This window comes from Nomascus leucogenys, chromosome 2, assembly GCF_006542625.1.
Source record: "Nomascus leucogenys isolate Asia chromosome 2, Asia_NLE_v1, whole genome shotgun sequence".
Taxonomy (NCBI): domain Eukaryota; kingdom Metazoa; phylum Chordata; class Mammalia; order Primates; family Hylobatidae; genus Nomascus; species Nomascus leucogenys.
In genome coordinates, this window is record NC_044382.1 from 63,228,806 (window position 1) to 63,241,277 (window position 12,472).

Sequence of the window (12,472 nt, forward strand, 5' to 3'; positions counted from 1 at the left end):
CTCAGGGGCATACGTACATCTGTCTCTGAGTCTTAGCCAGGAGTGCAAAGTGTGGGAGAGCACAGTTGGAATGGTTTTTTAGGGAAAAGCAGCTTCCTTTTCTTGGCCCATCCAAGACTGGCCAAGCTGGAATCCATGCACAGCTGGAATAGCCAGCATTTGACTGCCCACTGCATGCCAACAGTGCTCTAAACTCCTTAAGGGTAGTAAGTCATTTAATTCTCAGAACAACCCTAAGATGTAGGTACCATAATTGCCCTCCCTGTCTTTTTTCAGTTGTAAGGGCTTTTCCAGAGTTTTCACCATCTGGTAATGCCAGTCTAACAGTATCTTTATGTCCTCCCCAAGGGTTTGCCTTCCTCTGAGACTTCTGGGGATGCCTCCTTCCACAGGGACCAGATGTGGTCTGGACACGCTAGAGGAAGTTAAAATCCTTTGCCACCCTAAGCAGTAATTCATTCCTCAGTGCAGCAGTAGCAGGAAGAATCCCCATACCCCAGCTCTTCCTAGTCTCTTGGTCACCTTTCCCCTTAACTGCCTGAGCCCAAGTTGCTTCTAAGGATGGTCCCAGACGCACCACCTCTTGGCTTCTTACCTTTGTAGCTCTGCAGTTGTCTCTGTGGGTGGGGAAAGAAGGAAGATGAGGTCTGCCTCCCTGCAGGATCAGATACCGAGCCATGAAACCCAGGGACTGGAAACCAGCACATCACCCACCACAGGCACACCCTTTTCTGCCCCAAATGTTCAAACATCCAGATATAGCTGATTTTGCAATTGACAGGGAAACATAACAGAACTAGTAAAAGTGCTTCAAATCAGGCATGTGAAATACTGATTATGTCTTTGCTTGATGAATCCTGCAAGAGTGTTTTAAAAAGTCAGAAAAACAATTTTCACAAGAAATATAATAAAAATTAAGAATGCTGTGAGTTTTTTTTCCTTTCTTTTTAAATTTGAGATGGAGATCTCACTCTGTTACTCAGGCTGGAGTGCAGTGGTGTGTTCATACCTCACTGCAGCCTCAACCTCCAGGGCTCAAGCCATCTTCCCACCTCAGCCTCCCAAGTAGCTGGAACCACAGGCATGCACCACCATGCCCCATTAATTTTGTTCATTTTTTGTAGAGACTATGTTGCCCAGGTTGGTCTCGAACTCCTGAGCTCAAGTATCCTCTTGCCTTGGCCTTCCAAAGTGTTGGAATTACGGGCATGAGCCACTGAGCCCGGCTGAATTTTTTTTTAATAGAAATTTTTATGATTAAGAAGCATGACACCTAACCTACCCCATGATCAAAACTGGCTATGTTGGTTCAGCACCATGGAGGGCAACATACAGCTAATTATTCCTGTGGCTATGCCTGTGCTTCGTAGACTTGTTGACTCATTCCTTCATCCATCCATCCATCCATCCATCCATCCATCCATCCATCCATCCATCCATCTTTTCATCCACCCATCCATCTTTCCATCCATCCATCCATCCATCCATCCATCCATCCATCCATCCATCCATCCATCTTTTCATCCACCCATCCATCTTTTCAGCCATCCACCCATCCATCCATCCACTCATCCATCCATCCATCCATCTTTTCATCCATCCATTAATTCGATATATACCAAGTACCAGGTGCCAAGCCTGAGCTAGGTTCTCAAGGTAGAGCTGTGAGTAAAACAGTAGGGCATGCACAGATTTATCTTGCAGACAAGGGGCCTCTCCATTTCCCATCCCACTTTCCCCTCCTCTTTTCTCAAGGCCCTGAAGGCCAAGATCCCCTTCCTTCCGCTCACCTGGCCTGAAGCATCTTGACGGTAGGACACGTGACTGCCACCCTTGCCAAGCAGAGTAGGGTTGACACGCAGATGCTGTTGCTGCTCAGGCTGCATGATTGTGGCAAAGGTGTCAGGAGTGGAATCCCCTACCCCATGGGCCCCAGATCTTCCTTGCCTTGCAAGGGAGTGGGGTGACTCAGGTATAAAGAGGGACTGGGCTGCAGAGGTAGTGGAAAGATCACTTACTCAAGCTTCCGGAGCCGTGGTAGGTGAGGGAGAACCTCCACGATGTTTAGCACCACCTGGTCACTGAGCTGGTTGTCCCGAAAACTGCAAGGAGACCAAGGCCAAGTCCCTCTGCCCTGGGGCTGGGGCACTTGCAAGCCCCAGTTAGCAAGTGACAGGATGGCCACCATCATGTGGGAGACACAAGACAGGGGACCAGAAAGAACTGATGGCCTGCTCACTGGATTCCAGCAGGCACAGCTAGGAGGAAGACCCTCTGCTGGCCTCACTTCTGGGTCTATTCTGTTCCTATGGGGAAGTTTTTGCCTGGTGGCTCAAGGGATCTAGAAGACAGACTGACGGCCTCTTCATGAGGTGCAATGAGGAGACCCAGCACCCTGCTCCCAGGGCTTATGCCTGGGATGTGCCTGAGGCCCCCAGGCAATGAGTAAAGTCTAGACTGGGATGCTGCAGACATCGCTTGCAGCCTTGGCTGTGGCCCTGACTCACCCAGAGCCCTAAGCCAAGCACATTCCTCTCTGACCTCACTTTCCCCACCTGTTCACAAGCCAGCCTTGCCTGGGTTCCTAGCTGGGGAGACAGATGAGTTGAGGGGAGTGAGGGTGATTGAGAACAATGGTGGGTGATGAAAGATAAAATCAAAGTCACTTTCAATAGCCAGGAAAGAAAAGTGTCAACAAGTTCAATACTTCCGAACCTTTGCTTAATCACTATTCACAGATGCCCAGCTGAGACGACAATAGGGACTGTCATCCAACTTATTATTTTCACTCAACAAGTGCTGAACCTTAGTGACAGGCTGCATCTGTGTGGATGAAGTGGTGCCTTCTCTAAATGTCATAAAAGTGCCATATAAACTAGCAGAGTTCTGCCAGAGAGGAGGGTCACTGTTCCCACTCCTAACCATGGTACTCAGTCCCAGACACAGGGCAGGAGTATATTTGTGCATATGAGCTTAGTTAGTTAGAGTGTGCTGGCATCTAAATGTGTACATGCAGTTAAATATGCATGTGTGCGCTGCATACATGTGCACACCTATGAGTGGGCATGTGTGGGTGCTTATTCTTGCATATGCCTGTGTACTTCTGTGCAAGTGTAGACATGTGTGCACAAATGTGAAGGTGTGCGGTGCTTCATGTAGTTATGTGTACCCACAGTGCCTGATTCCTGCCTACACACTGCCATCCCTTCTCCTGGGATTGCAGAAAGAGGGAGGGAGCCTTAACACTCATGCTCCTCTAAGACGGTCCAAAATATTAGATGAAGGAAGCCTTGCTCTGGGGACTCTGGGAGCCTTGGGTTTGGACTCAGCCCTACTGAGTACTTGGACTGATGCCTTCCCTCTCTGGGTCTCATTGAAAAACTACTGGTCAGACTTGGAGGAACATGCAGGCCCCAGGCAGGCTCCAGGGGGACTCTGGGACCTAGGCAGTGACTCATCTCCCCAGCCAGTGAGCCCTCCTGGAGATCACTCACCTGACTTCTTCCAGCTGTGGACAGAGAGGCAAAGCTTTCACCAGGTGGCTGATGCCTCGGGCAGTGATCTTACTTCCTGCTAACCTACAGAGTAAGCAAAGATGGTGGGGAGGAACCAGGAGGGGAAAAGGGCGGCGCCAGGAATCTGCCTTGTGTAGGATTAAGGAGAGGGAGGAGAGTACCAGGCATTCCCAGCTGAAGACCCTTCTCAGCTCCAAGGCCTGGCTCACCCCAGCATCTGCAGCCTCCCCATTGTCGGCAAGCTCCTGGAAAGGGCTTCTGCAAAGGCATCCCCACACTTCCTGCTCTTAAAGCTGCCATGAGAAGAAGCAAAGTGTCAAAGGATCAGTGCTGGGCAGAGCTGAGAAGTCATCGCCATTCCCTCAGACAGATGGGGCTTAATACAGTAGTACTAACAAATACATATTATGGCCAAGACTTCTAATCGTCCACCAAAGCCCATTCTCCACTTCATCTACAGCAATAGAGCTATCATGAGGAACATGGTTTCCTAGCCAGAGATCACATTTCCCAGCTTCCCTTGCAGCTCAGTGTGGCCAGGTGACTATGTTCTCACCAATGGAATGTGAGTGGAAGGGATGTATCCTAGCTCCAGGACTGAACTTTAATGCACTGGCATGTTCCTCCATGCTCTTTCCTTATTCCCAAGCCAGAGCACAGATATACCCATGACATAGCTTTGACTGTGCAGATAGGATTCCCAAGGGGATAATGGAGCAAAATGGGAGGGACCTGGGTCCCTGCATGACTGCATGGAGCTGAGCCATTCCACTGACCTGGACCACCTACCTCTGACTCTTCCATGAGACAGAAATAAAATTCTACATTATTTAACCTACTGTATTTGGGGAGGAGGTTTCTCTGTTACTGCAGCCTAGCCTTTTCTTTAGCTAATATGCACACTGAGCCTTTGCTCTGTGCCAGGCACTGTGCTACAAAGTGTTTTTCATGCATTATCCCATCTCATTCTTGCAATGACCATATGAGTTGGCTATTGTTACAGATTCGTTTTAGGAATGAAGAAACTCTGGCCTAGACAGTGTGCATGTGTGTGCTCCATACACCTGCCCAAAGTCCACCAGCCTCTATAGACAGCCTGGATCTGAGGTTTCAGCCCATGATTGACAGAGAGAGACTGAGAGTCCAGAAACCACAGACAAGAGGAGGATCCATTTGGACTCCAGAGGTCCTGTCAAGGCATGGAGCTTCCTCTCTTGCATTGCAGGACATTCTGTTTTGATATTCAAGATTCTTATCCAGTCCCCTTGGCAGAGGTTCGCTAGACTGGTTGGCCTCTGCTCCCCCAAAAGCTGAATCCCCTCCCCAGTCCTCCTCCACTCTTACTCACCTGAGATTCTCTATCTGCCCACAGCCTACCAGAGCCTCAGGGCAGTGGGGCTCCAGGGGACAGCCATCAAAATCCAGGTGGATGGGGGCCTCCCTGTGCTCTAGGATGTTGGTCAGGGTGGCCAGGTCGGTGCAGGTCAGTTGGAAATTGTGGAAGGGCAGTTGATAGGGGAGGCTTTGTGCAGTGAGACTGGCCAGCTCAGGCTCCTGTGTCTCATCCACATAGTGACACAGCTCTACAACCTTTGGCCCTGTGAGCTTGCGGGTGGCCAACTTCTTCAACACCTGCACTACAGCGGCCTGCTTGGCGCCCACACAGTCCTTGCTGTCCTGCGCCAGGTGGCTAAGGAAGGGGTGGCAGGTGCAGGATGCCAGGCCTGCCAGGAAGGTGGGGAGGTGGTCTGAGAGGCCCAGTCTAGCTTTGGTCCGCTGTACCCAGCGGGAATGGAGGGTAACATACTGGGTAAGTGTGTCTTTGTTCACCTTGGGGCTGGCCATCAGGTGCAGGGCAGCAAGAAACTCCTGCAGGCTGAGGTGGGTGAAAGCATAGCCTGTCTCCTGGTGCCCAGGGCCTGTGCGGACACAGAAGGAAGTCAGCAGGCTGTGAGTGGCCCCAAAGGCTATCAAGGGTGGAGCAATATCTTCCGCATAGAAGATAACCTTCCCTGTCTTCAGGCCCCTCAGGGCCACCTCCCCCAGGTCCAGCAGGGACGTGGTGGGCAAGCGCCCAGGGGGGCTGAGGGCGCGCACCATCTGCACATAGAGCTGAGTCATGGTGGGCGGGAGGGCCACAGACTGGCCTGGGGCGTGGTCAAGAAGCAGATGGTGGAGGCAGAGACAGGCGACTTGGCACAGTGCAGGCACTGCACACAGGCTTCGGAGACGTCCATTTGTCTGTAACTCCACCAGGGCCCCCTCCCGCGATGGCTGGGCGCTGAAGAAGTGATTCACATATTCTTCCACCCGTGGCCCATCAAAGCCCAGCATGTGCACCATGGCTGCCTCTGCAGGCAGGCAGGCAGGCAGCTTCCCTGGACGGGAGGTAGCCATCACCCGGCAGCCAGGCAGGAGGGTCCCATGGCAGAGATGGGAGAAAAGGGTGAGGACTGGGCCTGGGCTATCAGGACCCCTAGGCTGGAGGGCTTCATCTAGCCCATCAAAGATCAGCAGGACTTGGTCAGCGTTCTTCTCCAGGTACTGGAAGACAGCATCGTGGTCCGACTCAGGGCTCAGGTACAGATCAAAAAGGAGCTCGGACAGCGTCAGGAACCCTGTGATCAGGTTGAGCTGGCGGAATTCAAAAAGGAACAGGGCCTGGAAACAGTCCAGATGGCCCTCTGCCCACTTCTGGCAGAGCCGGTGGGCCAGCGTGGTCTTGCCCATGCCGGCCTTCCCCAAAAGCACGGTCACCCTCGGGCCCTTGTTAACCCTGGTGTTGAAGAGGTCCGAGATGCTCATGTCAGTGCCGTCTTCCACCTTGAGGTCCCCCATAATGGCCCCCTCCAGGGTGTCTAAGGACGCTGTGGCCCGGCGCAGGATTGGAGGGACGTAGACCTGATGGAAGGCGTGGGGCTGCCCTGACCCCGGGATTTGGCTCCTGTAGCGCTGCTGGGCAGAGGTCCGCAGGAGCTGCAGGTACTTCTTGGCCAACTCTGCAAGGGGCAGGGACATGGCATGAGGACAGGACCCCCTGGCCCTCTGCTCATGTCTTCTTGTCTCAGTATTGGGCTGTTGGGAGCCTCTAGCCCCAGGTGTGTATGTATGATGGGGTGAGGGTGGAGGTGTCAAGAGCACCATAGGGGGATCTGTGCCACCCCAGCTTCCAGAAGGAATGAGTTCTAAGGGAGCACAGGCTCTCTGGTAGCTATTTAAATGGGCAGGTGGGAATGGGGAAGTGTGGGTCATGGTTCTATCCATTCTGCAATAGTACACTTGGTGTAAGGGTTCAGTAAGATGGGGGGAGGGGAATAGGGCACCTCCTTTGCACCATCTCTTTTTTTTTTTTTTCTTCCCAGAGACAGAGTCTCAGTCTGTTGCCCAGGCTGGAGTGCAGTGGCACGATCCTAGCTTACTGCAGCCGCAAACTCCTGGTTTCAAGTGATCCTCCTGCCTCAGCCTCCTGAGTAGCTGGGACTACAGGTGCCCACCACCATACCCAGCTAATTTTTGTATTTTTAGTATAGACAAGGTTTTGTCATGTTGGCCAGGCTGGTATTGAATTCCTGGGCTCAACTGATCCACCTGCCTCAGCCCTCCAAAGTGCTGGGATTACAGGTGTGAGCCACCGCGCCCGGCCCCTTTGCAATATCTTATTGAAACAACCTCTTTCTGTAATATCTGGATCCCCAGTGCCCCTTCCCAATATTTCAGTTCTGCAATGCCCAGGGGTGAGCACTAACAACCTGTAGGCCTAGGCATTACCAATCAGAACTATGCCCTACAGTGCCAAATGTTAACCTTTCAATTCCTGGGTCATTAAGAGGTCTCAGGTGACCCAGGGAAAGGGCTGGGGCTGCTTTTGGGGGAACCCTAGGGGGAGAGGCCAAGGTAGTGGCCTATTTTGAGTGGATGTGAATCCTCTGGTTATAGCCATGGTTGGCAGCAGTGGGGACAGAGAAGGCTCTAGTTAGTGGGACAACTCATGGAGAACGAGGACCATTCTGAGAACTGGTCAAGAATGAGAGAAGTCCCCTCTCTTCTCTCACTGGCCTGGCTTGCCCTAAGCAGCTCCATGTCTCCCCATGGGCCCCCAAGGCCTCTGTCTTGGGGGTTTCTCCCAGGCCTCCTCACCCCTCCCATCCCTGCTCACCCCCAAACTGGTCTCCTCCCTGGGTCTCCTTCAACACTGAGGACATAGGGTGTCCCTGGAAAAGCCTGGACAGTGAAGCTGAGACCTGTATGGTGCTTCCAGCTCCTTCAGCGGAGCCCTCTTAAGAGAAGTCCCCATGCAGCCAGATGGGTGGGGAGCCCCTTCGCTGCCAGCCCAGTCATCTCCTCTGCCTGTGCAAGACCTCCAGTCCTTTTCTCCTGGAAACTTGGGAGACAAGAGTCACAGGGCCTCTGGAGGCTTGTTGGCAGGGGACAAGGTCCAGGGTCCGGGTCCTGGCCCCCAGGCAACCCCATCTCTCTGTTTATGTTCCTCCCCACACTGGTACCCACCTAGCTGGGTCCTGCACTGCTTCCGGCGGGGTGAGGACCCACAGCTCTGATGCGGGCGCTTCAGGCCTGAAAAAGCAAAGGAAGGGGTGGAGGAGTGGGGTCTGGGATCTGGGCTGAGGGGGTACCCAGAACCTTTGGAGAACTCCAGTCCACAAACAGGTGGCAGGCAGCCAAGTACACCCACATGCAGGGACTGGAAAGGCAGGCAGCAGGCAGAGGCTGGGTCAACACCAGCTTCTATTTGCAGAGGGGACTTCTAGGCACCCCCATTGGAAGGTGGATGTTCTGGGCCTGGCAGTCTTGCAGTCCAGGGTGCAGGAAGCAGGGCCGACAGCCAGCAGCCCCCAGAAACACTCAGCTCCAAGCACTAAATGGCCGTCTGTCCATCAGGGAAGGACCAAGCTCTATGGAAGTCACTGCTGGTCATATAAGTGAAGTTCCCAGTGAGTTTGGCCGGGCCTGCAACCTCCCTCCCGTGTTAGGGCTTTATCATCCCGATTTCTTATCACCTACATTTCCTCATTTCCCTTAATAGTTTCCGGAGTCTTGTCTCATTGCATGGATTTTCAATAATCACTTTAATGCCTTTCTGGAAGAGTTTGAGAAAGGAAGAAGGAAAACAAGAAGGAAGGGGACCCAGAAGGGAAGGGAGGGAGAAAGGAAAGAGGACTCAGGAAAGAATTTTAAGAAGTCAAGCAGGGTCCTCCCACAGCTAAGCTAAGTGACCAATAGGAACAGCCCCTAGAGCAGGGCCCTGGGCTCCTTGCCCAGCTAGGAGGCTGGAACCAGTTCGAGAGCACTTCAATATCTTAACAAATCCTATATTAAAAAGGGACTCACTGGCCAAATATCAATCAGATCTGGTTACAGCCATGAGACAATGATGCCAGCTCAGTGATATGGGCCTATTGGACCAGGGACTTGGGCAGTTTTGATTCACTGGGGAGCTGAGATTACAGGGTGGGTTTTCTGTTGGTATTACTGCCATGCACAGTGATAAGTAAAGTCAATGCTTCTGTAGAAATCAAGGTGCCGAGATGAAAGTGTGATCCATGAATCAGTAGGCGGTCATTATTTAATCACTGGCCCTTCTGAGCTCCTTCAGAAAATCAACCAAAGGCTCCCCCGGTGAAGACAGCAGCTGTGGGTGAGTGTCAAGTCCAAGGTGTACAAGTGGGGAGGGGTGGTTAGGGCTTCCCCGTGAAGTCTGACACTTTGGGGCTGGGAGATGAGGCCCTGCAGGTTGTGGGCAGGAAAGTGAGAACAGGCTTCCCGAGGGGCTCCAGGTTAGACCCTTGAGAACTGGTAACAGGACAAGCTAAAGCCTTGAAAGTCACAGCAGGAGGAGGTGGGGCTGGGAGACAGAGTTAGGGGCTTGACACACTTGCAAATGGGTCAGGGACAGATGAAGAGCATGGCCTATGAGAAATGGCTGTGACCAGCCACCACAGCCTCCTCCAGCTTGGAAGTGGGGACTTCACAGTGTTCACCACCCGCTTCCCACCCCCCAACTCCACTCCTCACCATGGTGGAGCTGAGATTCAGGTTGGCTTTTCTCCTCAGCTCCTAGCTGGCTGGTGAGCCCTGCAAGAGAGGGGAGAGTATAATGTGGTATGGGGCTGTCGTGGGATGCTGGGGACCAGCTCTGGCCTGGTGCCTGGCTCAGGGCTCATTTCACAGGGTGGGTACCCAGCAAAGGAGAAATAAACTGAACACTCAGTTATCTGTGGTGGAGAAAATGTGGTGGTGAGCTTTGAAGGCAGTGCTGGGCAGAAATGTGTGTATATGCAAGTGCATGCAAGTTTATGTATGTGTGTGCACAGGCGTGCATGTGTTATGCATGTGGGCACACTTGCATGCATGTGTATATGGGTTTATGCACATACCCACTTGTATATGCACTGTGTGTATCTGCATATGTCTGCACATATGTGCATGTGCCGCCCTGCCCCCCGCATTTCCCACACTCTGCCTTGAAGTAGGGTTCTTAAGTGAGTTCCCATTTTCTCTCCAAAGACGCTGTTGCCCCTCAATGTCCTGTGTTTCCCCTCAGTGCTGTGCAAACAGAAGGTGCCCAAGAAATCCCCACGGATCAGTAGAGGGCAGAAGGTGCTCCCCGTCACTGTTTCTGACCATGTTGCAAAACAAACAAACAAAAACACCTCTAGCCAGGTGTGACGGCTCACATCTATAATCCCAGCACTTTGGGAGGCCAAGGGAGGAGGATCACTTAAGGCCAGGAGTTCAAGACCAGCCTGGGCAACATAGTGAAGTCCCGTCTCTGGAAAAAAATGAAAAATTAGCCTAATGTGGTGGCGTGCACCTATAGTTCTACTGTAGTCCCAGCTACTTGGGAGGCTGAAGTGGGAAGGATCACCTGAGTCCTGGAGTTGGACACTGTAGTGAGCTATGATTGTGCCACTGCACTCCAGCCTAGGCAACAGAGCAAGACCTTGTCTCAAAAATAAAAAAAAAAAAAAACAAAACCCAACAAGAACAACAACAAAAAACACCCCCCCCCACCCCCACCAAAAAAAAAGAAAGAAATCTCTCGGGCATTATGGGCTATGTGGGATTTTGTGGCTGGCAGCAGTCACTCAGCAATTCGAGCAATTTGAGTGAGGCTAGGTGGAAGGAGGGGTCCTCCAGGCCCCAGCAGATTTGGGTGCATTAGGGAATTTGTTCCGGGAAGTGTCCAGAAATACAGAATTGAGATCCTGGCTCAGCTACACCCTCTCTGTGACTCAGGTTGGTCCCTGGGCTCCTCCCGGCTCCCCGTGACACAGGTGCTGGCCCGGCTGCTTTGCGTCTCTCACACCTGCCCTTACCATCATCACTTCCAAAAGTACTCAGCAGCAGCACCTCCAGGTCCAGAGGCACCTCCAGCTGCATGCACACACAATGAATGAAAGACTGCCAGGTGGCTGAACCCTGGACATGCAGCTTGTTGAGTTGTAGGATGACTCTCTGTTCAGGGTCCAAGGTCTCGTTCCTGGAATCCAGGTCCACGTTGGGGAGGAAGAACTTCATCTTGGCGTTCAGCCATTCTGGGTCTTTGGTGAGCAGCCTCACAAGACAGCTCCACAGGTTCTTGTTGCCGAGCTGGAGGCCAACGGGGTCCATGAGGAGCCGACCCTGGAGGGACAGGAGATAGGTGAGTTGAGGGGGACAGGTAAACTGGGGGCAGATGAGCTGAGGGACAGGGGAACTTGGGGGGAGGTGAGCTGGGGGACAGGTAAACTGGGGGGAGGTGAGCTGGGGACAGGTAAACTGGGGCAGATGAGCTGGGGTCAGGGGAACTGGGGGGAGGTGAGCTGGGGGACAGGTAAACTGGGGGGAGGTGAGCTAGGGGACAGGTAAACTGGGGCAGATGAGCTGGGGTCAGGGGAACTGGGGGGGAGGTGAGCTGGGGGACGGGGAACTGGGGGGTAGGTGAGCTGGGGGACAGGGGAACTGGGGGACAGGGGAGCTGGGGCACAAGTGAGCTAGGGGACAGGGGAGCTAGGAGGAAGATGAACTGGGGGACAGGTGAACTGAGGGCAGGCAGGTGAGCTGGGGGACAGGGGAACTGGAGGGAAGATGAGCTGGGGAACCAGTGAGCTGGAGGACAAGTGAATTGGGGGCAGGTGATTTGGGGGATGTGGGAGCCAGGAGGAAGATTAGATGGAGAACAGGTGAGTTGAGGGGCAGGTGACCTGAGGGCAGGTGAGTTGGGGACAGATGAACTAGGGGGAAGGTGATCTGGGGAAGGTGAGTTGGGGGATAGGGGAGTTTCTGGGGAAGTCAAGCAGTCAAGAACCAGTCCCTACATCTGAGCGACAAAAAATAGGCAGGGAAGTGGCATCTCCATGGAGTCTTGATGTCTCTGCCCAGGGATCAGCTCCAGAGATCAGTCTGTTTCTTCTGCACCCCCTCCCTACTCCATTTGTGCCTGCATCCTGGCTCTCTAGAATGGTCTAGTTCATCCCCTGTGGACAGTCTCCTGAGGATGCATTACTCATTCTTGTTTCCATGAACCATTTATGCTGCTCTCAGTCTGAGCTAACCTCATGGCAGAGACAACTAGTTGTCTCCCAAAATCTGTTCTTCCCTTCTTCCTCAGCATTAGAACTACTAAACATTCTCTGGTCATCTAGAATAGATTATTATATCCCAGTCTCCCTTGCAGTTACATGTAGCCATGTAATTTGGCCAGTGGAATGTAAGTGGAAGTGTTGTCTATTCTTCTTTGCTCCTTCCTGTTGGCTGGAATGTTGATGGGATGGCTGGATCTTGGGCAGCCATATTGAGTCATGAGGTGGAACCCATACTGAGGAAGGTGGAGGGTAAAGTTGCCCATCTGCCCTGTGCTCACTGACTTTGGACTTCTATTACATGGCAGGGAAATACACTTCCATTCTGGTTAAGCCACTGTTGTTTAGTGCTTTCTGCTACTCACAGTGAACTCTAAT

General features: G+C 52.7%; 1 protein-coding gene across 1 annotated transcript in view; it reads right to left on the bottom strand.

The window, feature by feature from the left end:
* Nucleotides 1–11,144, bottom strand: part of NLRC5 (NLR family CARD domain containing 5) — a 62,080-nt gene extending 50,936 nt beyond the window's left edge. The window contains exons 1-9 of the mRNA XM_030796661.1: nucleotides 10,850–11,144; nucleotides 9,546–9,605; nucleotides 8,022–8,087; nucleotides 4,864–6,514; nucleotides 3,725–3,808; nucleotides 3,495–3,578; nucleotides 2,019–2,102; nucleotides 1,791–1,880; nucleotides 596–655 (exon numbers count right to left, since the gene is read on the bottom strand). Of these exons, the coding sequence (XP_030652521.1) occupies nucleotides 596–655; nucleotides 1,791–1,880; nucleotides 2,019–2,102; nucleotides 3,495–3,578; nucleotides 3,725–3,808; nucleotides 4,864–6,514; nucleotides 8,022–8,087; nucleotides 9,546–9,605; nucleotides 10,850–11,144 (2,474 nt within the window). The remainder of the gene's footprint in view (nucleotides 1–595; nucleotides 656–1,790; nucleotides 1,881–2,018; nucleotides 2,103–3,494; nucleotides 3,579–3,724; nucleotides 3,809–4,863; nucleotides 6,515–8,021; nucleotides 8,088–9,545; nucleotides 9,606–10,849) is intronic.
* Nucleotides 11,145–12,472: the final 1,328 nt, after the last annotated feature.